This window comes from Pogona vitticeps, chromosome 15 (assembly GCF_051106095.1).
Source record: "Pogona vitticeps strain Pit_001003342236 chromosome 15, PviZW2.1, whole genome shotgun sequence".
NCBI lineage: Eukaryota > Metazoa > Chordata > Lepidosauria > Squamata > Agamidae > Pogona > Pogona vitticeps.
The window spans coordinates 4,967,999-4,990,526 of NC_135797.1; the positions used below are offsets into that span (position 1 = coordinate 4,967,999).

Consider the following 22,528-nt stretch of genomic DNA (forward strand, 5'->3'; position numbering starts at 1 on the left):
CCGCTCCTGTTGCCGCGGCAACAAAAGAAAAGCGTCCCCGGAATGTTTAAAGGCGCAGTAGCACCAAAATATTCATATTTTTATCTGATCCACGTGTCTTGTGTCTGCGAAAATCCACTCACCTCCACCCTCACCTTCCCCTATATTCAACTGTGGACATAATAAAATCATGCCTTTTACAATCTCAGCTAACCAAGACGAGAAGGAAGCACATAAGACATTAAACTGGCCCCTGCTCTTAAAAATTTCTGCAAAAGTAATTCGTTTGGAACTCAACTTTGCTTGGGCCTCCAGTCGCCCCCCCCATCTAGTTACCCCTCTGAAGCTCACCCACCTCATCCCATAAACCACAAAGCAACATGCGGAACAAGTAGCACAGAGATCCGTGTTCGTAACACATCACCTTCAGCCTCGCCAGTGTGAGTTGAGCCAAATACCTCTTCAATATCCCCATTTTACAGATGAGGAGAACAGTATGAGAGAGAGAGACGCAACTGGCACAAGGCCGAGAGGTTCAGCCCCTCCCTTCTTGCAATTTTATTTGCACTTGCTCAAGTAGGTTGAATCAGAAAACCTTGGACATCTTTTTTAACCATCTCTTTTCTGTTTGCTTCTGCATGATTCTCCTTCTGCATAAAAGTTCCCTCCAACACACACTTTATTTTCTTTCATTTGGAGGGGTGCATAGAGCAATGTGTTTTTTCCAGCCACGACCTTTAAATACTCTGCCTGTTGACTTCTAGCCGTTCCTAAACCTCCCAGTACAGCACAATCCACATATTTCAAAGAAACCTTGCTGAAAAACTTTAGAGTTTGAGTGTGGTAGAATATTCGTGGAACTTTTCTTTATATTTTTTGGAGAGGAGAAGCTGTGAGAAAGAGTAACAACCACCAAAAAAAGAACAAATTTGCAGGCAGATAATTTGCTTTTATTGGTGTGCCGGGTTTTACAGGCAGTTTTCAGTCCAGATGTTACAGGCAAAAGCACAAAGAATCAGCTACGGATCTGGGGCATAAACAGCAACCGCTGACGGGTGTGCAGGACTCAGCCACCTCCTTTCTCCTTGTGCTCAATCATGCCTTTTACAATCAAATCCGGGATCTCCACAGCCAGCCATGGTCCCAGCTGCAAAAATAAAAAGGAGACTGTTGGGTGCCATTCCTGTTCTCCTACTCTGCCTCTCCAGTTCCAATACAGGAATCCAAACGGTCTGGACTACATCACCCACAATACTTTATGACTATAAGGTAAGTTTTAAGCCCATAGGAATGCATTGAAGGGATTTCAATGCGTTTCTATGGGCTTTTTAAAATCGCTTAGCGATGAAATTGCTTAACAACGTGTTTTCCGGAATGGATTAACGTCGCTAAGCGAAGCACCACTGTATAGGCATTTATAAAGAAGGTGGCAAAGCTTTAGTGTAGGAATATTTCAACAAGCACATCTGGGCAGTTGCCAGACTTAACAACATTCTACTTTCTCAGGTTTTCCCCCAATTTACAAACCTTGTTAAGTTTATTTTCTTTCAGAGATCTCCTTTTTTCCCATCTGCATACATACCAAATGGCCAAATCCTACTTATGAGGCTTTCATTGGTCTGAGAATAGCACTTTACAGAGTAAGCAGGTATAGTACATCAATTTCAATTCTTTGTTTCACTTTCTAACGTGTTTTTCTCTGCTCCCATTCCACACGTCGCTCAATTGACACTCCATGTGACCCAAACCTCCCACCCTCCAACTTTCCCAAACTCATACCGAACATTTCAGCAACTCACCCCCAATGCCATGAGGTGGGCCAAACCAAATTTGGGGACATTCCTGGCCCATAAGGGCTTGAAATGGTCCGTCAGACATATTTTGCCTCCTCTGTGGAAAGAAAAGAAATTGTTAATCCCCAGGCTTGAAAAGGTGGAGACAAGGCAGATTTTTTAAAAATTGACCATAATTTATTTATGATTTATTTTCTCCTCAAAGAGGACCCAAGGTGGATTATATCATTAGAAGGCAATATGTAAAGCCAGAAACGCTAAGTATATAAAATGTTGAAAAATAAAGATGACACTAAAAAATAGTAAACAAAATCAACACTACAAAACACATTCAAAAGCAACAAGATACAACACTTCATTTTAAAAAACTCACTCAAGGAGCCAGTCACTTGGGAAAAGCCCGCCTGGAGAGAAAAGTTTTTGCTCGTGGAAGGACAGCAGGGATGGGGGCCAGCTTGGTTTCCAGTGGGAGGGAGTTCCAAAGTCTAGGAGCAGCCACAGAGAAGGCCCTCTCCCGTGTCCCCACCAAATGTACCAGCGAGGGTGGTGGGGTTGACAGAGAGGATGATCTTAACACCCAGGCAGACTCATAAAGGGAGAAACACTTCTTGGGATAGCTTGAACCCAATCCATTTAAGCCTTTACAAATTAAAACCACAATGTGTAAAGAAGTCAGATTATATAGGAAGAAGATATACGTTACCTATACATTTTCGCTGTTTTCCCATCTAGCTCTGGAATGGCAATTTCCGGCGCCGTGGATGGATATGTGACTGGAATCTATAAAAGAAAGGATACTCAATAGGCCAGGATTTCAGTTATTTGGAATGCAGGTGGTCCACACCAATGAGCAGATGGTTCCGCTCACTGCCAAGACTTGCCGGGCGAGGGACAGATGCCCCCCAAAATTAAGCCTCAAGGGAACACTGAATGGGAGACTCACGTCAAACTCAACGGCAAATTCGTATTTCAGGAGATTGTGGATGTACCAGCATTTCCCAAACCACCTGGAAGGAAACCAAAAAGGGGAAAAAAAGGAAAGCAAAATTATATTTACATTCCTCAAGAAACCTTAACACCTCCGTTGCCACACTCAGGATGTGTGCAACCTTTTCAGATTCAAAGAGCTTCCCACGCCTCAGCTAGCCATAAAGTTGTTTTTTTGCAACTGAATCCTAACCAAGCTGGTCCGGATAAGGAGCCAAGACTGAAGGGTCTTGCCCAAGATTAACAGGTGATTTATTTTTTTTATGGCAAAGGAAAAGATCAGCTTTGGGACTTCCCCGTTTGCCGATCGCTTTTGGCATATACGGCTGCATCCGTAGCTTCTATTTTTTTCGAATCAAAGTTGCCGGCTCGGATCAAGATGCTTTCACATTGCACAACGAATCCTGAAATAGTAGTATAAGGAAAACCGATGTGGTGCATGAACACAGCAAAATGTCTTAGCTCAGTGGTTCGGTTCTCTGGCTGCAGAGCCTAAGGTTGGGAGTTCGAGACCCCACTATGCCTCCAAGGGAGAAAAGCCAGCCTGGGTGGCCTTGGGCCAGCTGCACAGTCCCAGGGCTCCCCCTAGAGGAAGGGAAGGGTAAAGCACTTCTGTCTATTCTCTACCTGGAAAATCTTGGAAAGGATCACCATCAGTCAGAACTAATTGGACAGCATGTGGTTATTGTTATTATATAGAAAATAGACATGGTCTATAAACATAGAAGACTGACTTATTTACAGGCAGGCGTTTTTCAGCCCAAACCATGCGCTCCATGTTTTGGGCGCAGGCTATTCTGCACTCACCTGGTGCCCTCTTTGTTAGATTCAAGCCTGAACCAGTCATTATCAGCATTCTTGTTGTTTTCAACATACTAGAGAAAGAAAGAAAAAGGGAGGGGGGCGATAAATCACTGCAAACAAGCTCATGGCAGCATCTGGAAAGGCGCAAAGGAGGACAGGAGAGCGCAATGCGACATCACTGTGGTGCTAAAGCACAAGAAGGCTTCAAGGATACACAAACGGTAGGACTTTTCCGAGACTCGAGAAATAAGGGCTCCTTGGTTAGCCACGCAGATTCGCAGCACAGAGAAAGGGCGATAGCGGCTCTTCCCAGAGGCTGTTAAGACACCCATGCCCAGCATCCCTCACCAGGGGCTCCACTGATCAGGTGTGATAGGACATGTAGTCCCACGAGGTCTGGAAAGCCACGCATTCCCTTGATCGGACACAGAAGGAGAAAAGCATGGAAAACTGTGGCTGCAGGCCAGAAAGAAGCCGACATCTGTCATCATTCCTGCTGACAGGTGCCTTTGAGCCTCCTTCGGGCACTTCATTCCACCTGATCCCCATTTTTTTCCTCCTCCCTCCTCTTCCCTTCTTCCTTGCATGCCATGACTTAAAATGAGCCTGTACACCAGAGAGCAAAGGGTTAAGCCACTTCGGGAGCCTTCGGGGCGGCTCCCAGCTTCGAGGTAGAAATGTTTTTCAAGAAGTAAGAGACATAAAACACTTGAAATCAAGAGGAAATACGCCGTTCTGACGGGAACTGACCCTCTAGAGCCGCCGTAGGCAGAGCCCTTAGGACGCCCACGTCACTCATCCAGCGTTTCTCCCGCCCCTCCCTCGGCGGCAAAGCCGGGCCCACCTTGATGAGCGCCTGGTATTCCTCCTTCAGCCGCTGAATCCACAGCTCCCCGTCCCGCGGACCCGCGTTCGTCTTCAGCAGCGGCAGTTCAGCCACTACCCGGCGGGTTGCCTCGTCTGCCATCTTTATTCAGGGAAAGAGGGGGGGGCGAGGAAAGGGAAGGGAACAGGAAGTGACGTCACGCCCGCTGAAGGACGTGGGAAGCGGCCGCCATCTTTGTGAAGGGCGAAGTCGACGTAGCGGAAAGGGATAGAGCAGAGCGGAGGGCACGATCGTTAAGGGCGGAAAACTGGTCGAACAGTGGAGCCGCCATATTGGTTGAGGGCGGAAGTGATATTTATTCAGCGCTATAGACTCATAATTGGGGAAATCACATAATCTTCTTAAGAACTGTCATAAGAATTCTTGAGATGTAAAGAGCTGTATTGTACAAGATAAAGAATTTTAGGAGTGCCTTGTCATTTATGTTTGAATGTTTATTGCCTTTTTCTTTAGCATGTTCGTTAGAGAAATAATGTATTTTAATTAATTCTGTAATAGACCCGAGGGATCAGGGTGCAGATGGATTCCAAATCAGTTAAAAACAAACAAACAAACAAACAAAATGACACACACATATATGCCTTCGTTTAGTTGAAAAGAATTATTCAGCAAACGAACATGATAGATCTGTAACAGCAGTTGGGCAGGCAGGAATTCAACAGGTGGAGCTCTCCCCTTTTTAGTGGGAAACTTTGGCCTCCAGATGTTTTGGACTATAAAATCGTAGAGTCCCTTACTGAGTGGCGCGAACAGGAATTGTAAACCAACATGCCTAAAGAGCCAAAGATTTGTGTTGTTCTCACGGTAGAAGAAAGCAGTTCCCTTATATGGAGGGGTGCCAACTCTCATCGGTTTCCAAGTCACCATAAGGACAGGAAAAAAGAAGGAACGCCATGTCACAGTGGAATCTAACGTCCAATTATATTTATATAACCTATATGTAACTGACTGTGTCGTGCAATGTAGATCTGTTTAAACTCCGTGTTGGGTTTCTGCCCGGAGCCTTCAAGACCTGTGAAACTGCACGTCTGCAGGAGGGCCCCAATGTTCACTGGAAAGCCAACACATTCGTTATGGGTGTCTTTTGTGAGACAGGAAAGGGGTGTCTTTTGTGAGACAGAAAAGCTGTAAGGCCAGGGAGTAACAGATAAAGCATGGGATGCAAAAAGTGTGCATCTCTTGATACATGGCTAGGAAAGCCTGTGTCTTCGAATTACAGTATGATGATCACTTGTTTACCCCCGTCTATAAGAAGGGAAGGACCCTGGAAAAGACGCTGATGTTGTGAAGGCAAGAGTAAAAGGGACGACAGAGGATGAGATGGATGGACAGGGTCACCGAAGCGACCAATATGAATTTGACCCAACTCCGGGAGGCAATGGAAGACAGGAGGGCCTGGCGTGCTCTGGTCCATGGGGTCACAAAGAGTCGGACACGACTAAACGACTAAACAACAGCATAAGAAGAGAAGGAAGCAGAAGGAGACAATGATCTCTTTCTCTCTTCCTCACCCTTTCCCTGTATGTTGCTTAACTGCCTGTGAAATAAATTGCAGAGGAAAGATCATCCTGTTGCCGGCAGCCTCTTTGGTGCGCTTAGGCCAAGCAAGCGTTCACCAATTTACCAATTTCTTCTCCCCTGCATGATCCATAAAAGGCGAAGAAATCCATTCCCTTTCGAACTTGCAAGATTTTATAATATTTATATATAAAGTTTGTATGTTACAGGGGAAGCCTAGCCTTGTTTAACTAATCTTCTGTTGTTACTTGAGGCACACGTGTGTCCTGCTCCGGTCCAATTTATTGGCTACAGGGCCTGAATGTGAGTTGTTTGTATTATATTGTGTAGAAGGAGATAGATAAACCTGTGCTGTACTGGATGTATTAGTGGGAGTTTGGAAAACATGCCGCAGAAGTAATTCAAGATTAAAGACAAACACTGTGCCGTTTCATCTGTTCTAGGAAATTGTTGGTTAACTTTGTAGTTTGACTGGGTAAAATCACAGCCTAATGTGATTTCTCCTTTTCCACTAACATGATTAGTAGAATTCTTTCCCCTACTGTGGCATTTGAAAGCAAGCCCACCCCGCCTCTTCCTGTTTGTTTGTTTGTTTGTTTGTTTTGTTTTGTTTGATTACTTCCATTGCCTTATTTTGATGATGGCTCTCTTCTGTCTCTGACCTTCCTCCATGCAACATGCACAGAGGGTTTTTCCACATGCTAAAGATTCCATGTTTCTTCTTCTTTTCCTTCTGACTATAACTAAAGATGGCAACTGTAAGTAAAAATACCCTTTTTCTGGTTTAGAGAGGTTTTGGCATGCAAAGTGCTGGTTTGTGTGCCATAAAACCATGTGTATGTGGGAGGTGTTAATGAAACTGAGCTGATCGCTCCTAATTTCTGTGTTGTTGCTGTTTCGACTTCATACTCTGCTAACTAAAAGGAACAACCAAAATTCCCCAACAGATGCAGGATAAAATTTGCTTTTTATTGCAGCCTGATAGAGATTTGAAACCCGTCTTCGTGTTATAACAAGGTGCTTGCTTGTCAAAGCTTTTCTTCCAGGGCTTGGACTGGAGGACTCATTAAAGAAGAAACTTTTTATGTGGCAGCTTTCATCACCGATTCCTTCACAGACTCTAGAAACTGGCTGAAAGTCTCGGTCATTTGGTCAGTTATAGGTTTCAGGGTCTGCTGAGCAAATGCCCTGCAATTGAACGAAACAACGTGTATGGATCAAATACAAGGTCAGACCTAAGTCGCAATTCTCATTTCCCACCACACCCGAGGAACGGAGCCCGCAAGCACGGTGGATGTCTCCCCACCACCACTCCGTTGGTTACTCCCAGAAGCTGTTTTTCTGAGATACACTGCTCCTGAAACCAGAGGATCCATTTCTAACTGTAATCATTATCAGCCTCTTTTTTAAAAAATAACCCTGCTGGATAAGATTAAAGGGAGAGTAAGATGCTTAGCAGCCGGGACGGCTGACAAGGGTGGAGGAAAGGTGGGGTTGCCACTTCAGTAACATTTAATTTTTAGTTGATGAGTTAGATAGCAGGACCGTGGTATCCATGGAGGATCAGTTCCAAAGCTCCCCTGCTGGGGAAAAAAAATGGGGAAATAGCTAACACATGGTCTCTGTCTCTCTCTAGTGGCCAGTTCTGGTAAATACATCACTGACATACATACTATATACAGTATTGTACCGTATTTTTCTGTGTATAAAACGCCCCCCCCCCACTTTTCTAATCCAAAATTAAGAAAAATAAGTGGGGCTTAGCAAGTGTAGGGGGAAAGGGATCAAAGCCCTGCAGGATCGCTTTGATCCCTGCTTTCCCCTCCACTTGTTTTTGTTCTCTCCTCAACTTACTTCCGTGTATAAGACGGCCCTCAATTTTTAGTCTAAAGATTTTAGACAAAAGTATAGTCTTATACACGGAAAAATACGGTAAATACGTATTTCTGCGGGGTTTTTATTTAATATTTTCAGGCAGTGGTTAAGTGAATCCGCGGATACTGATCATGCGGATAGGGTGGTCCTACTGTAGCTACAACCGGCTTTTCTTCCCGTGCGGTCAAGACAATAACCGTAGCTTGCCTTCTTTCATTCTGTCCTCACAACAACCCAGCGAGGTAAATCAGACTTTTAAAAAAGAAAAAGGATGATCCACGTTCACCCACTGGGGTGGACAAACGGGAACGCCCAAGTCCCATTTCCGACACGCTGCCTGCAACACCACCCCACGGAAGGCCCATGGGGGGGTAGAATCAGTGGGGCAGTGAGCCTGTTCTTGTACACTCTTTCCCATATAAGTGGAGATAAGATAATTTACTTCTCAACTCGGGGCGGGGTGGGGCTGCCCTCTGGATATTACTGGACCACGACTCCCAGCCTCCCTTGGCGTTGGCTCTGCCGGCCAGGGCTGATGGGAGTTGTAGTCCAACAAGAGCAGGTTTTTCCTGTTCTGTAGCAAAAAAAAGCACCCCAAGGTACTTTTTCTAAGCTTCACTTTTCCCCCCATCACTTTTTCCAGAGCTGTGTCTAACCATCCAGGCACGGGTGGTGGTAGTACAGCAAGGAGGAATGGCATCATCTCCTACCCCAAGGTGTGGGCACGAGCCCCCCCCCCCCCAGGAAAAGGGAGGCGATCGCAGGACTTACTGGGCTTGGGTTCGTAGCTGCTCGATCCTCTCCTGGGGCACCATCTCTGTGGTAAAATATTGAGAGAAGACCTGGGCGTACTCTTTAAAAGCCCCCGCGATGTCGGGGATCTGGGGCGGTGCTTCGCCTTCAGGCTTCTGTTCCACCACGGCGCCTGGAAGGTGGAAGGAAGGAAGGGAAGGTGAGGAGAGCCCTGCTCCCAAGTTCAGGTTGATCTTGCGAGATTTCTTTTGCCTAAACGCGGGTTTCGGCATGCATTCTTCAGATCCTGAGTTTTCCCTCTGTTGTTGTTGTTGTTGTTGTTGTTATTTATTCATTTATTTATTTTTATTTTTATTTTTATTTTATTATTATTATTATTATTATTATTATTATTATTATTATTATTATTATTATTATTATTATTATTATTATTATTATTATTATTGGATCACTATCTTTCATGATCTCTGGCTCCCTCTAGTGACCAGTTCTGGAAAATACACCCTTGAAATAAATCTACAGTGGGGTCTCTACTTAAGAACAATCCAACTTAAGAACAGCTCCATTTGCTAAATTTTGCTTCTACTTGAGAACAGAAATCCAAGATAAGAACAGGAAAAAAAACCTTTCCTGCTCTTTTTTTAACCTTAGGTCATCTTAGGTTAAAAAAAATTCTCCCCCTAGTGGTAGAGTATGTATTAACCAGCTTTGCATTAGTTCCTATGGGAACTAATGCTTCAATGTACGAATGCACCTCTACATAACAAAAAAACAGCCAGAACGGATTAATTGGTTTTCAGTCCATTCCTATGGGAAATTTTGCTTCAACTTAAGAACGTTTCAACTTAAGAACACCATTCCAAAAAGGATTAAGTTCTTAAGTAGAGGTTCCACTGTAGTCTCTATGGACGGAAAAGAGCAGATACGGATTAAATGGTTTTCAATGCATTCCTATGGGAAATGCAGATTCAACGTAAGAACTTTTCAACTTGAGAACCACCTTCCAATACGGATTAAGTTCTTAAGTAGAGACCCCACTGTAAATGGGTATTTTGAGGGGTTATTTCAAATTTGCAGCCGATGGATCGGGGAATCAGCGGATATGGATCCCTCAGATAGGGAGGCCCTGGTGCTCTATCGTTTATTGTGTGTCCATTCATAAGCACACATGGGGATCATCGCCCCCTTTTTTTCAGAGGCCTCGCTTGTGAGTTGTGGCAGGCTTTTATCTTATCATACCTTCCAGACAGTAAACACTCAACAGCACGATCGCCAGAGCAAGCCCCTTCATCTTGACTGCTTCGGTGCTTTTCTGGAGAAGAGGGAAAAAAAGAAGGACGAGGAAAGTTTGTGACATTTGTAAGTGAGAAAACAAACCATTGTTTAAGAAAAGAACCTAAGGTTGCCCAATTTTTAAAGAGAAACATGGGGTAAAAAATATTTCAAACAAATAAATGCAACAAATAAACTCCAAGAGGGATGCTGAATCTCCTTCTCTCTTGATCCTCTGACCTTGGTCACTCGTAAAGTCACAAGCTTGGAGAACGTCTCGGTCAACGTTGCTGGAAAATATCTTGGACAGAACAAATGGTCGAAAGGCAAAAGGACTGATAAGCCTCTCCCAGCAAAGAAAAGACTCTTGTCAAAACCATAACATCTTTTATACTTGGTCGCAGCATCAAGATGTGTGGTTTTGCTATTGTACTGTTACATTTATATAGTAGGACGATGGAATCCACAAAGCCCTCTCGGTGGCTGCTCCCAGACTTTGGAACTCCCCGCCACTGGAAAACAGGCTGGCCCCATCTTGGCTCTCCTTCCGCAGGCAGGTGAACACCTTCCTCTTCAGGCAGGCTTTCCCTCAGGGGTGGGCTGCCTGAATGGGGTTCTTTAAAGGATGGTTTTGTGCCTTTACTGCCTTGAAGGCATTTTGCTGTTGCTTATGTTTTTTTAGTATAAAAGTTGTTTGAACCTTTTTAAAGTCGCTGTTGTTAGCTTTAATATTGCCTCTTAATAATGTAAGCTGCCTTGGGTCCTTTTAAGGAGAAAGGCGAGGCAAAAATATGATTGATAGATAGATAGATAGATAGATAGATAGATAGATAGATAGATAGATAGATAGATAGATAGATAGATAGATAGATAGATAGATAGATAGATAGATAGATAGATAGATAGATAGATAGATAGATAGATAGATAGATAGATAGATAGATAGATAGATAGATAGAAAGGCAGGCAGGCAGGCAGGCAGGCAGGCAGGCAGACAGACAGACAGACAGACAGACAGACAGACCCGAGGCATAATCTGTTTGCAGAGCACATAGTTCAAGAACATTTTTTAAAAGCTGTGTAGTGCTTCTATACTCTTCAAGGGTGAGGATGAGCGACACCTTTATTAAGGCACTAAGAAAACCATTACCCAAAGGCTAGTTTTTGAGCTATATGGATCTTCCCCAGGCGGGACACCACCCAGCTGTGCACGGTACAGAAAAAAAAAATATTAAATGCTCCAAAAAATCTTGGCAGCCTGTAAGGGCCCGGTTTTGCTTTTTAAAGCACGTTTCAAAATGGGGACTGTCGTCCCCATGGATTATAATTCCCAAAGCCTCCAGATCCTATATGGTCACGGACCAGGCTGGCTGGAAATTCTGGGCCATTGTAGACTAGAAAAGGGGTAACTTTTCTGAGTGCTGGTTGCAGGGGGCACCTCTCTTTGTGGGAACGCCAGCCTCCCTCCCAAGCTTGGGGGTCCAAAGAATTGTTCATGCCAGTTAAGCAAAAGATGGAAACTGAAAAGAGGAAGGAGTGATACCTGGGTAATGTCGAAAGTAGTTCCTTCCTGGCTATGGAATAGAAGGCCCTATTATTCTTTGTATTATGTTCCCTTCCCTATTATCTCCTCCTTGGCTTTGAGAATTAGTCAAATGCCTACATTTTACTCTTTCCACACACACCCCATCGCCACCTTTCAACTAGCAGATGCCCGACTTTAGGAATGCGCTCAGAGGCCAAAAAAAAACCCAGCCGGGAGTGGGAGGCTGAAGGCCATACATCAAGGGGCCTTGCTGGGTAACATAAATATATCAATAAGATAAGGAAGTTGCGAGACACTTTCTTCCAGATGCATCCCTAGAGAAGAAGGTCATTAAGGGGAAGTGGCATTTCCCCCCCCCCAATACATCTATCCATTTGTACCCAATGAGGTGTAGGATCCAAAGAGTATTAAGTAGATTTTACCCAATGAGCTTGTACGACTTTCTGGGTCTTTGCTTGTTAGGGTATAAAGTTCCTTTCCACACTGTATCCTCAGGGGTCTTCTCTGCCCTTAAAAGAAGTCCCAGCTGACTTTAGATCGCACACATAATAAAACTAGACTTTGGTTCAGCCGGTTGTGTCTTGCCGGAGCGAGGGCTTGGCCAGTAACAGTTGGATGTTTTTCTCGGGTGATTTTTAAATCCTCAACGGATCGGACCTCCTCGGCCGCCGGATTGTGGCCACTCTCCTCGGTGAGTCCCGTTGGGTGTCCTCGGTTTGGGTGGTTTGGCTTCCTCCTCTTCGTAGCCAAGATGCCCCATAGTACTTCATCCTGAGTCCTTGGCTTGTGTAAGAGCCAGTGAGCCGTGCAGGGGCTGCTGGTGTGTGCCCGTTGATGCTGGCCTGTTCCAGACCCCTTAGTGGGAGGCTTTGGGGAGTCTTGTTGGATGTGGGGTGCTTGATCCATCCAGGCAGGCTCGACGGGGGGGGGGGGGAAGACGCCCCTACAGTGTGTCTTGGATAATCAGAGAGCTTTGGTGGGTCCTGGGATGACCAAGAGACCTCTTATTCAAGGGTGGACCCCCATGTGGCCTTCTGTTTCGACTTGGTCCCCTCCTCGGCCATCGGATGGGAGTGTTCTTCGGTGGGGTGTTTAGGGTCATCTGTGGCTCTTCTGGCCCAGGAGGCGACCCAGAGAGGGGTGGAGGAGGCATGGTTATAGGTTGGATGTTCTGCCGGGGTAGCCCCACATCCAGGCCAATACCGGGGGGGGGGGGCTCTAGAATGGGGGCCTGCAGAGAAGCTGGAAAACCCGCCAGGGACGGCACCTCCATGCAGTTTTCTCCTCCTGCTGAGTATTATAAGGTTTGGAGAGTGGCCTTGAGGGACCCTCTCCATGCTAGGAGAGTTCCTGGAACAGATCGGGAGGCGCAGGAAGGCGGGCAGAGGGAAAGACGGGCAGGGCAAGGAAGGCGCACCAAAATCTTTGGGGTCCCCATCCCGATCCCCTGCGACGGCTCCCCCTCCCTCCCCTCCCCGGCCCCACAGCTGGAGGATGGGAAGGCCGGCCACCCCAACCACCACCCCCCAGCAGTCGCGAAGACAGACCCTTGCAAGGTCCACTTATAGGGAATCGGAGGAGGAGGAGAAGCGGGGGCGACACATCTGGATCGTATTGCGTCCCTGAAGGTGTCAGGGAGGGATGGATCGATCCCTAAGGGCGTTAAGGTGTGCGCTCCGTTCCCCACGGATTGAATGGGGAGACCCGGGCGCCCTCGGACCCCGACCCAGAGCGCACGGCGGAGCACTTTTGGGGGATCCTGTGGTCCCACCGGCCAACTTGGGGGGCGGGGGGGGGGAGAGAAGCCATGGACCTTCTCCCCATGCTTTGATCAGAGGCGGAGCGGATCCTGACCCGGGAAGCGGCTCAGAAATGCGCTCCGCATCAGTGGAAAGCCCCCCCCCCCCGATCGCATCAGACGCGTCCCAGAAGCCCCCCCCCCGGAGGCCCGAATGGGCCAGGATCCCAGGATGATCCGCATCAGGTGGGCCTGTCCGGGTTTCGGGAAAGTCTTTTTGGAAGGGGTTCCCGGAGCAAATCGCAAAGAAAGCGGTCGAGGATCCCGCTAATGATTTGGAGAGCGCGCGATGTAGGCAAGACGCGGACGGAGATACACGGAAGGGGAGACAGGAAAGGATTTTAGGAATTCTCTCTCTATACAAAATGCGCATGAGAACATAAAGCGTAAATTAAATGAGCCACAAATGGACTATATCCAGGTATCACTTGCTAGATCACGAAGAGGCCAGCGGAACTCAAGGCCACTCGCCAGGGCTTTCCCCATAAATGCTGCTTCTGTTGGCTGTCCATCAGATTGCTTAGAATGGCCATCATCCTTTCCAAAACAAGGAAGGAGAAGCTGCACCCGTTGGATGTCCGCCTGCCACACCGTTCTAAACTTAAAGCCACCGTAGTTCTCTCAAACAAGAAAAAAAGCACAAATTCCCATTGCCTTTCCACATTTCCAGAAAAGTTTTGCCCACAAAATTGTTTTTTTTCCTTACCTGAGGAATCAAGAAAAGGCAGCGTCCAGCACCATCCAAAAGTGCTTTGCTGAGCGGCTGTGCGCCTTTATATATCGCTTGTTTCACCTGATCTGATCTTCCCACTCATTGGTGGCGTTTGACCCCTTTCCCATAAATCTGCCAGCACATCCGCTATCTCTAGCAAACTCTGGTCTAATTGCTAACGAAGGCAAGTTCCAGGTAAACAGGCCTGGGGTCTAAGGATCAAATTCCCTCCCACCACGTCCGCAGTATACAAACACACTCCAGCAATAACATTTTGCACAGGCAAATAAATCAAGAGAGGTTTTTCCCCCCAGGGTAAAATTGGGCTGGATAGAATTATAGTGTCGTATAACCAGGATGGAAAATTGGGTCCTTAAAAGGACTTCAAGAATGACCCCATAGGTTGGAGGTCAAAGAACCAGAACTGACAGAAACCAAAGCTATTTTACTGAACACAAGGGTGGGGTCGGGGGGGCCAGCCTCCAGCCAACATCAGAAGAACAGACCTGTAATATAGGCAATTAGGCATCTAATTATACTAATCATAGAATCCTAGAATAATGGAGTCGGAAGGGGCTTGTAAGGCCATCAAGTCTAACCTCCCTCTAAAGGCAGGAATCCAAACCACAGCGCATCGGAGAGATGGTGGCTCATTTTTTTCCTCTTGAACGCCTCCAGCCAGTTGGAGCGCCCACCACCTCCCAAGGTCATGGGTCCCATTATACTGCTCTAACAGTTGAGATTTTTTCCCCTTGATATTCAGATTAAATCTGGATTCCTTTAGCTTAAACCCACTGTTATGTGTCCTGAATGCTGGGTGGATCAAGAACAGATCCTGCCCTTCCTCTGTTGAAACTCCCTTTCAAGTATTTGCAAAAGTGCTATCATATCAAGCCGACCAAAATGGTGGAAATCCATTTTATATTTCCCTGCAGAAATTCTGTGCCAAACTGTTCAGCGTCAACAACCCATCTGTCTTAACATAAGTGCTGAATGTGTTTAGACACTGGGTTTTACATCCTCATCTACCTTCAGAACATCTGCCATTCCTGTAGTCCAGCCTTAGTCCAGCTGTGGTTCCCAACCTTGGGTCCCCAGGTGTTCTTGGACTAAAACTCCCAGAAGCCTTTGCCACTGCTGGCCAGGATTTCTGGGAGTTGTAGTCCATGAACATCTGGGGATCCAAGGTTGGGAACCACTGGGTCTAGATTTTGCTTCACTGGCCTTAGGTTAACTAACGTTCAAGCATTCATGTTAAACATTAAAATGAAACCTGAAACATTCGGATGGAGACGCTCTGGCTAGATCGGCCCCCTCCCAGCGAGTACAACTCCCATCACCCCCCCTCCAACATCATTGGCTGTGCTACATGGGGCTGATGGGAGTTGTGGTCCATGTTTTGACAATCCTGATGCAAATGCTTCTTCTTCTTTTAAACGCCTGTTTAATAAATCTGCACATCTGCATATGATAGAAATGAACAGGAGTTCTGGTGAGAGAGAAAAAGAATACAGTGGTTACTTTTGAAAGCTGCAGGGAAAGAGGAAGGCCAAATACGAGATGGATTGGTTCCCTGAAGGGAAGCCTCAGCCTCGAGTGTGTAAGAGCTGAGGAGGGCTGTTGAGGACAGGGTGTTTTGGAGATCATTCGTTTATAGGATCTCCATAAGTTGTGGGTGACTTGGTGGCACCTAACAACAAGAACAACTTCTTAACTGTCTTAGGATTGCCAACTTTCTTTAAAAAAAGCAGAAACTTATTTTCATCATGTCTCTATAGCTTTGCTCTTTGCATTTCAAAGCAGGAATGTAATTCATTGTTTTAGGCTTTGGACCGGGTGGTCTCATTGTCTGGGGTGTGATGGCGTTAGGGCCCTCCCTGGGTGTATATTATTTCACCTACTTCTGGGTTTCTTCAAAATACATTGGTTGTCTGTGTGTGTCTCTCTCTCTTCCCTAGTCAACGGCAAACACACGTCCATCTCAAAGAAAGGCCAAATGGGGAGGTGCGTGTGTGCACTCATGCATGGCCTGTGACTCTCAGTTGGAAGAATTGGGGTACGAGATTGAATCCGCAGCTGCCTCGGCTGTGATTTTAATACAACAGCGCTCATGCAGCCTGACTCTTAGACGTCCATCTAAGAAAGCTGTGCCTGGCGAAGTCCATCTGGCCATAAATTTGTGGACTTTGCATTGAGGGGTCACTTTCCTGACCAAATCTGTCTTACCCTGAAATTGTCTACTTCTACGTTCTTCACCCTGGCACATGCCGGTTCACGTATTCCGTGATGATTTTTTTAAAGGTATTGCCTACTCTTGCATTCTGAAGAAAAAACACAGCCCCTAACACATTCCCCGTGAGGCCGAAAGGGGGTGGGAGGGAGCTGAGGACCTCAGAGGGTCTGTGTTTTTACCTCTTTTGGAGAGAACGAGGTTGTGGTTGGCTTGTTCAACCCACAGATTCAACCCACCTCGGACCACTATGACAGAATCTCTCAGGGACCCTTGCCTGCTTTGGGCTTACAAAGAAAAAATCTGGCTGACCCCATTTCTCGCCTTTCATCCATTTCCACCCACCTTTCGCCATTAGTCAATTTGACATGTTGGAGGTTAATGTCCAGAGATAAGATTACACCCCGGCACTGTCCTTCACCTCTCTGATAACAAACTCTGGTCAGCCGGGTGAGGTGGCAGGATTCTTGGGGTGAACAACTGGAGACGTCAAAGACTCTGGTGTTAAAATGGCCAGCAATTCCTTTTTTTATATATATATATATATAGCAAGCTTGCTCTTGTACACATTTCTCATCATTTCTGGCACCCAGGGTGAGCAAACAAGAGCGTTCAAGGACATTAGACGTCAAATAAACATTTCATGGAAATAAGGGTAGCCGCGTGGTTTATACAAAATAAAAATGCAAATGCAGAAATAGGCGAGACCTTTGCAGACCACTTAAAAATCATCACACGATGCACGAGCTTTCATGGATTTAAAAAAAAAAACACTTCGTCAGGTGTGTTCACCTTGCCAAAAGTTCTTGGCAAGATGGAATTTGCCAGGCAGGTCTTTCTTAGATGTACGTCAGGAAATAGTGCGGTTGCTGTTTTATGATGACAGCGGAGGCCACTGTGAATTGAGTGCCACCCCCAGTTCTTCAAACAAAGAAGCACAGGTTGTATGTGGGTTTTTTTCGATCCAAGCAAAGCTCCTGTATGGTATGCAAATAAATGTTTGTTAGTTTTGTTTCTACCTTGCCTTTCTATCTGCAAGCTCAAGGCAGCCGGCGCTCGACTCCCGGGCTGCTTCTTTACGCTCATAACAACCGCCCTGTAAGATGGGGCAAGCAGAGGTTGAATAACTGGCCCAAGAAATACCATCCAGTTATTTTCACAGCTTGATAGAGACTGGATCCAGAATTTTACAACCTGACGTTCTAACTACAGTGCCAGATGGATCCTAATCCTCTTAGAACGGCAGAGTCGGAAGGGACCCGGTGTATCACGGAGTCCAGCCCTGGTCAAGGAGGCCCAGTGGGGGAATCGAACTGGCTCTGGTAGTGATTCATGAACTGAAACATTCAAAGGCAACCAATTTTATGACTTTGGATGTCTTCAGTTATCTAACAGCCCATCTAAGCAAGGTACAACCACCTAATCCATCATGCTGACAGTGGCTTGTTTGTTTATTTGATGTATACATGGACCCATTAGTTCAAGCATGAAAATGGGTGATATAGAGAAGATTAAAACTTACAATACCCCATAATATAAAAAATACAGTGATAAAACAGACAATCACAACCATACAAATGAATAACTTGATAAAAACCTATAATTGTAAACCGCCCGGAGAGTGCTTGTAGCGCTATGGGGCGGTATACAAGTCCAATAAATAAATAAATAAATAAATAAATAAATAAATAAATAAATGAATGAATAAATAAATAAATAAATAAATAAATAAATAAATAAATAAATAAATACTGTTAAAAGTGATTACTGACAGCATCCTGGACATTCAGTTATTAAAGGCCACCTTTAACGATCTCGCCTTTACCATCTTCGTAAACCAAAGGAAGGAAGGAACCTGGCGTATCTCTATCAGCATTTTATGCCAGAGACTAGGGCGCCACCACTGAAAAGGCACGTTCAGCTTTTTGTGAGAAGAGCAGATGAAATATATACCTGTTAAATTTCTCTAGCGAACGCTATACATAACAGTCCACTAGCGGCCGGTTCTGGTAACTTCATCTTTAGAAATATTTCCCCTATTTCCCCTAAAATAAGACCCAACCTGAAAATATACCCTAGTAGGATTTTTTCAGGATGCTCATCGTATAAGCCCTACTCCAAAAATAAGCCCTCGTTAAGTGAAACCCTGATATGTGGAAAAATCCACTCAGAGCAAAAGAATTGACTCTGACAAACTTCCAAGGTGTAGTGGAAGAAAATAAGCTTTATTTAGGAATCACTGCAGCAGCGGGGAAGTTCAAGTGGTAAACCCCAAGAACGTCCAAATAAATGAGGTAGCAGCATATAGTTATATACCAAAACAGCCTGAGCTATCCCACGACCAATTGGCCTATGGGCTTCCATTCTAATCTAAATCATCCTCTCCTTTGCCCACCCATGTTCCACCCTCTTGATCAAATCTCCTCCCCCTCTCACCTTGATTACAATTATGATTAATATCCCCAAATGCCCTTCATCAGCAACTTGTTTATCAAAAATACATACCACAGTACATTATCTTTAAAAATCAACTAAAAACATGGATGTTTCGGCAGGCCTTCCCTCCAGACAATTCCTGATGCCCTCTCCTTTCCCTCTCCTAAGGTTTCTTCTATTTAAAAATTTTTATACTATTTTATTCTGTTAGCCGCTAGAGTGGTCTTAACCGACCAGATAGGCGGGATATAAATTTAAAAAAAAATTAAAAAATAAATAAAATTAAGTTATACAAGGTTAACTGACCCTGAAATCCCCAATTTAACTTCTTGTTTTTCACCCTTGTCCCAATGTATGTTCTCATCTACTGTGCCAAACATCTTCCTTCCTCTTTTGTGTTAGCAAAGCTGTTTCCTAAAATATCTTATGCAACTGCATCTGCAAACTGCAAACCTTGGCTGCAAAACTTTTCCGTTAGTCTTTAAGCTTTATTAAATGTGAGTAAAATTTGTTCATTAGCAATATCGATTATTCATAACAACCCCGCCCTCCACCCTTGTGCAGCAACCAGAAGATGATATGACTTGCATTTGAATAAATTTAGATGATTGTACATGACCAAAAAAAAAAAATCCCCTGAAAATAAGCCCTAATGTGTTTTTTGGAGCAAAAATTAATATAAGGCCATGTCTTATTTTCAGGAAAACAGGTATTGTAAAAAGATGTTGTAAAAAAAGAAGATAAAAAAGTAAAATATCACAGCAATTTAAAGCATGGGAATCGCTCTGATCGTCTTTAAAATGCTACAATATTTTGCTTTTCTCCCCCTTTCTCTCTTTCTCCCCTCCTTTTTTTGGGGGCACACTTGTTTGTGAGAAACTTAAAAATAAGCTTTACCGGGTGTGTGCAAAACAGATGCAAACCACAGCCCCTGCAGAGAGGCCAGGAGGGGAGATCCCACAGGAAATGGCCTTTTCTTGTTTTGTCTCTGGCTGCTCAGCCTTGTGAGCCAGCTGCAAAAGAAAAAAAGAAAAAGAAAAAAAAAGGACAAAAAAAACCAAACAAAGCAAGCAAAACCCCTCTCCGGGCATGAATGGGTGTGGAAACCGAGGGGAGGCAGCAAAAAAGAATCTCAAGGGGAATCCTTAAAGGCAGGGCGAAGCCCTTGGGCATTTGCTCCTGATTTTGGTAAGCTGGGGTGTGTGTGTGTGTGTGTGTGTGTGTGTGTGTGTGTGTGTGTGTGTGTGTGTGTGTGTGTGTGTGTGTGTGTGTGTGTGTGTGTGTGTGTGTGTGTGTGTGTGTGTGTGTGTGTGTGTGTGTGTGTGTGTGTGTGTAGGGGGGCAAAAACTTGGGGAATCGTGTCTGAGTGTACATGAGAAAGCAAGGGGGACATGTGTACATGAGCCCTGGGGTCAGTGGCCCCTTGCCCTGAGCGGGTCTGGGGTTGGGGGGGGACATGGGGAGGATCGAACCAGGCTCCATGGCCCCCTTGGTTTTCGACCCAGGCAGATGATGGAGGGAGGTTTGGTAACTCTGCAATCAGAGCTCTTATTTATTATGATTAGTTTTCATGTATTAGTTTTATTTTTTTTTCAATATTTCTTCATTTTTATTTATTTAAAAATGTTTCCACCCCACCTTTCTCCTTAAAAAGGTCCTAAGGCAGCTTACAATCACCGGGAGTCGATATTTAAAACCGACAACCAGCTGAATCCTTAGGCATGACTGTGTTCCAGGGCCCCTAAATTTTTCCCTTCACCCTCCACAATCCACTAGGGCAGGGTATAATAAATAATGATTACACAAATAATTGCATCTATGCATTTTTAAAATCCATTTATTTATTCATTTATTTCATTTCATTTAAATGATGATAAATAGATCAATAATTTGAATGCACGTATATTTATTATGTCTCTTGCCCTTGTTTTAGCTGTTATTTTATGACAAATCTGACTGATTGTAACTTATTTTGCCATGGTCTATGACTGGAGCAATGAATCGATATTTATTTATTTATATTTCATTTATTAAATAATGATTAAACGGCAATGAACCGAGGCAGCACCCGAATGGATTTCGAACGGTGGCGATCTTTTCCAGGGTTTCCTACTCAGCAGTGTTTTTCCCATTCCCTTCTTCTAGGGCGATCCTGTGACTCGTGGCAGCTTGCCCAGGGCTACGCAGGCTGGCTGGCTCTCTTGCACAGCACGGTGAGGATTTTAACTCCTGGTCCTGCTGCTCCAACCCACTGAGCATTCCGGCCAACTTTGGAGAAAGCAAGCGCGGTGGTGTGGATTATGGGCCACTCAGCATCCAAAGAGATCCGTATTCCGCCCGAGGGCACCCCAGCGTCTTACATGTATCACCGTTATGGGCCGCACACATGCCAGTTTCTGGAGAAATGGAACAGCTATACGGAGAGTTATCCACTTAAGGAGTTTCCCCTGGAGGGAACCTTTGAGGTGGATAAAATCAATCACCTCCGGCGCGTTTTACAGCACAGAGGGAGGAAGGTGTCCTCGAACCAGTGGGTCACCTATTTTGCCTGGTACGAGGAAACCAGTACGAGGCTCCGGCAGTCGGAGATCAGGAGCGTTCACGACTCCCAAGAGAAACTCCAAGCTGAAATCAAAGAATTGAAGAGAGAGGTTTCTCTGGACCGAAAAGAGAGATTAAATTCTGCCCAGGTACGGCCGAGTTTAGGCTCTGAAGATAAGGTGCGGGACAATCCGGTCCATTCGTCTGATGCTGCCATGGCAAGCCTGCCCGAAGTGCAGGAAAACTCATCAACGTCTCGGCCTCGTCGCTCTGCTCCCGATCATCCTCCAAGGGTGGAAGAAGCTGAGCAGTCAAGACCTACCGAACAGCTAGGAACTCAACCAAAGGCTGATATGCCCTTAATGCTTGCGCCAACTCCCGACGTGGGTCCGGCTGCTGCGCAGCCTCCCTGGACGCCCACCGAATTGTATCAACTGGTGCTCAGACTCCTGGAGATCAAGGAAGACCCTGAAAAGTTTAAGGAACAGCTTCGGATCGCGTTGGCTTGTTTCAAGCCCACTTGGGCCCAAGCTCAGCAGCTGCTGGGCGCCCTACTTGAGTGGGATGTGCAGAAACGGCTCTTCAAGGAGGCCAGCTGGCCCATGGAAGACCCAGGCTGGTCTGAGCAAGAGCTGGCGGACCCTCACCGCCGTCTGCTGGAGGCCGTCTCCAAGGTCTGCCCCAGAAAATGTGACTGGAGTAAGATCCTTGCTTGCAAGCAGAAGAAAGGCGAAGAGCCGGCCGATTACATGGAGCGTCTCCTGGAGATGACGAGGAGATATATAGGATTTGATGAGCCCATCCATGCTATCGAAGGTCTCATCGGTGGTTGGTTTGTGGACGGCCTGCATTGGGAGGTTCGGAACCGCCTGAAACAGGTCTCTCCAGGTTGGCGGGAGCAAAATTTACGGGAACTTCTGGACCTGGCGAAAAGCTGCTGGGCCAAGAAGCAGAGGAGAGAGGAAACGCTGGAAAGGGAATTCATGGCGCTGCGCCTTCGAGAGCTGAGAGCCACGGTCCACGGGAGAGGGAGAGGCCAGATGGTGGAAGGAAGAAGAGGCTACGGCGCCTTCCACGCCGTCCACACCAAAAATTATATCGCCATCGATTATGGGTGCGATTAAACCCTGGAAGATGTGCTAGCAACCTCTCCCCCGAAATTTTAAACCTGACCAACCACATCATCACGAAGGGGCTCTGGGTCAGCTCCCATTTTCTGGATTTTGTATCTCAAATAACCCGTATCTACAACCAACAGAACCATTAAGAATAGACCGTTCGATGTGTTTTGTCATTGCCTACGTGGCCATGTTTCGAATCCTGCCCCAGGCAATTCCTAGCGGACCTGAAGCCTTAAATGCCATCCAAATGGCAGCTCTCATAGTCTCCTGATTTAAA

General features: G+C 45.7%; 3 protein-coding genes across 4 annotated transcripts; 1 reads left to right on the forward strand and 2 right to left on the reverse strand.

Annotated features, from left to right (window-relative positions):
• Nucleotides 1-907: 907 nt before the first annotated feature.
• UFC1 (ubiquitin-fold modifier conjugating enzyme 1) lies at nucleotides 908-4,568 on the reverse strand. The gene is made up of 6 exons (XM_072983977.2): nucleotides 4,408-4,568; nucleotides 3,567-3,634; nucleotides 2,716-2,779; nucleotides 2,476-2,552; nucleotides 1,779-1,869; nucleotides 908-1,126 (listed from the first exon to the last, which is right to left on the reverse strand). The coding sequence occupies exons 1-6, from the start codon at nucleotides 4,528-4,530 to the stop codon at nucleotides 1,046-1,048; spliced, it is 504 nt and encodes a 167-aa protein (XP_072840078.2). The 5' UTR covers nucleotides 4,531-4,568; the 3' UTR covers nucleotides 908-1,045.
• Nucleotides 4,569-6,915: 2,347 nt separating this feature from the next.
• Nucleotides 6,916-13,980, reverse strand: LOC144584825 (uncharacterized). Its single transcript, XM_078381933.1, has 4 exons — nucleotides 13,918-13,980; nucleotides 9,835-9,907; nucleotides 8,614-8,767; nucleotides 6,916-7,155 (listed from the first exon to the last, which is right to left on the reverse strand). The coding sequence occupies exons 2-4, from the start codon at nucleotides 9,884-9,886 to the stop codon at nucleotides 7,050-7,052; spliced, it is 312 nt and encodes a 103-aa protein (XP_078238059.1). The 5' UTR covers nucleotides 9,887-9,907; nucleotides 13,918-13,980; the 3' UTR covers nucleotides 6,916-7,049.
• Nucleotides 9,904-22,262, forward strand: LOC110081014 (uncharacterized). Of its 2 annotated transcripts, none has more exons than XM_020797378.3 (2): nucleotides 9,904-12,104; nucleotides 20,735-22,262. In XM_020797378.3, the coding sequence occupies exon 2, from the start codon at nucleotides 20,890-20,892 to the stop codon at nucleotides 22,252-22,254; it is 1,365 nt and encodes a 454-aa protein (XP_020653037.3). In that variant the 5' UTR covers nucleotides 9,904-12,104; nucleotides 20,735-20,889; the 3' UTR covers nucleotides 22,255-22,262. The 2 variants fall into 2 exon arrangements, with proteins under 2 accessions (XP_020653037.3, XP_020653036.3); XM_020797377.3 differs by lacking the exon at nucleotides 9,904-12,104 and adding an exon at nucleotides 18,051-19,777.
• Nucleotides 22,263-22,528: the final 266 nt, after the last annotated feature.

What these genes read in the sequence shown, in the direction of transcription:
- UFC1 (XM_072983977.2), bottom strand. Translation starts at nt 4,530, where the DNA reads ATGGCAGACGAGGCAACCCGCCGGGTAGTGGCTGAACTGCCGCTGCTG. An exon ending in AATACCAGGCGCTCATCAAG is followed by an intron (nt 3,635 to 4,407) that starts GTGGGCCCGGCT and finishes TTCTTTCTCTAG; the next exon opens with TATGTTGAAAACAACAAGAA. An exon ending in CCCACCTCATGGCATTGGGG is followed by an intron (nt 1,127 to 1,778) that starts GTGAGTTGCTGA and finishes TTATTTTTGCAG; the next exon opens with CTGGGACCATGGCTGGCTGT.
- LOC144584825 (XM_078381933.1), bottom strand. Translation starts at nt 9,886, where the DNA reads ATGAAGGGGCTTGCTCTGGCGATCGTGCTGTTGAGTGTTTACTGTCTG. An exon ending in GAGTGTTTACTGTCTGGAAG is followed by an intron (nt 8,768 to 9,834) that starts GTATGATAAGAT and finishes TCCACCTTCCAG; the next exon opens with GCGCCGTGGTGGAACAGAAG. An exon ending in CAGCTACGAACCCAAGCCCA is followed by an intron (nt 7,156 to 8,613) that starts GTAAGTCCTGCG and finishes GTTCAATTGCAG; the next exon opens with GGCATTTGCTCAGCAGACCC.
- LOC110081014 (XM_020797378.3), top strand. Translation starts at nt 20,890, where the DNA reads ATGGGCCACTCAGCATCCAAAGAGATCCGTATTCCGCCCGAGGGCACC.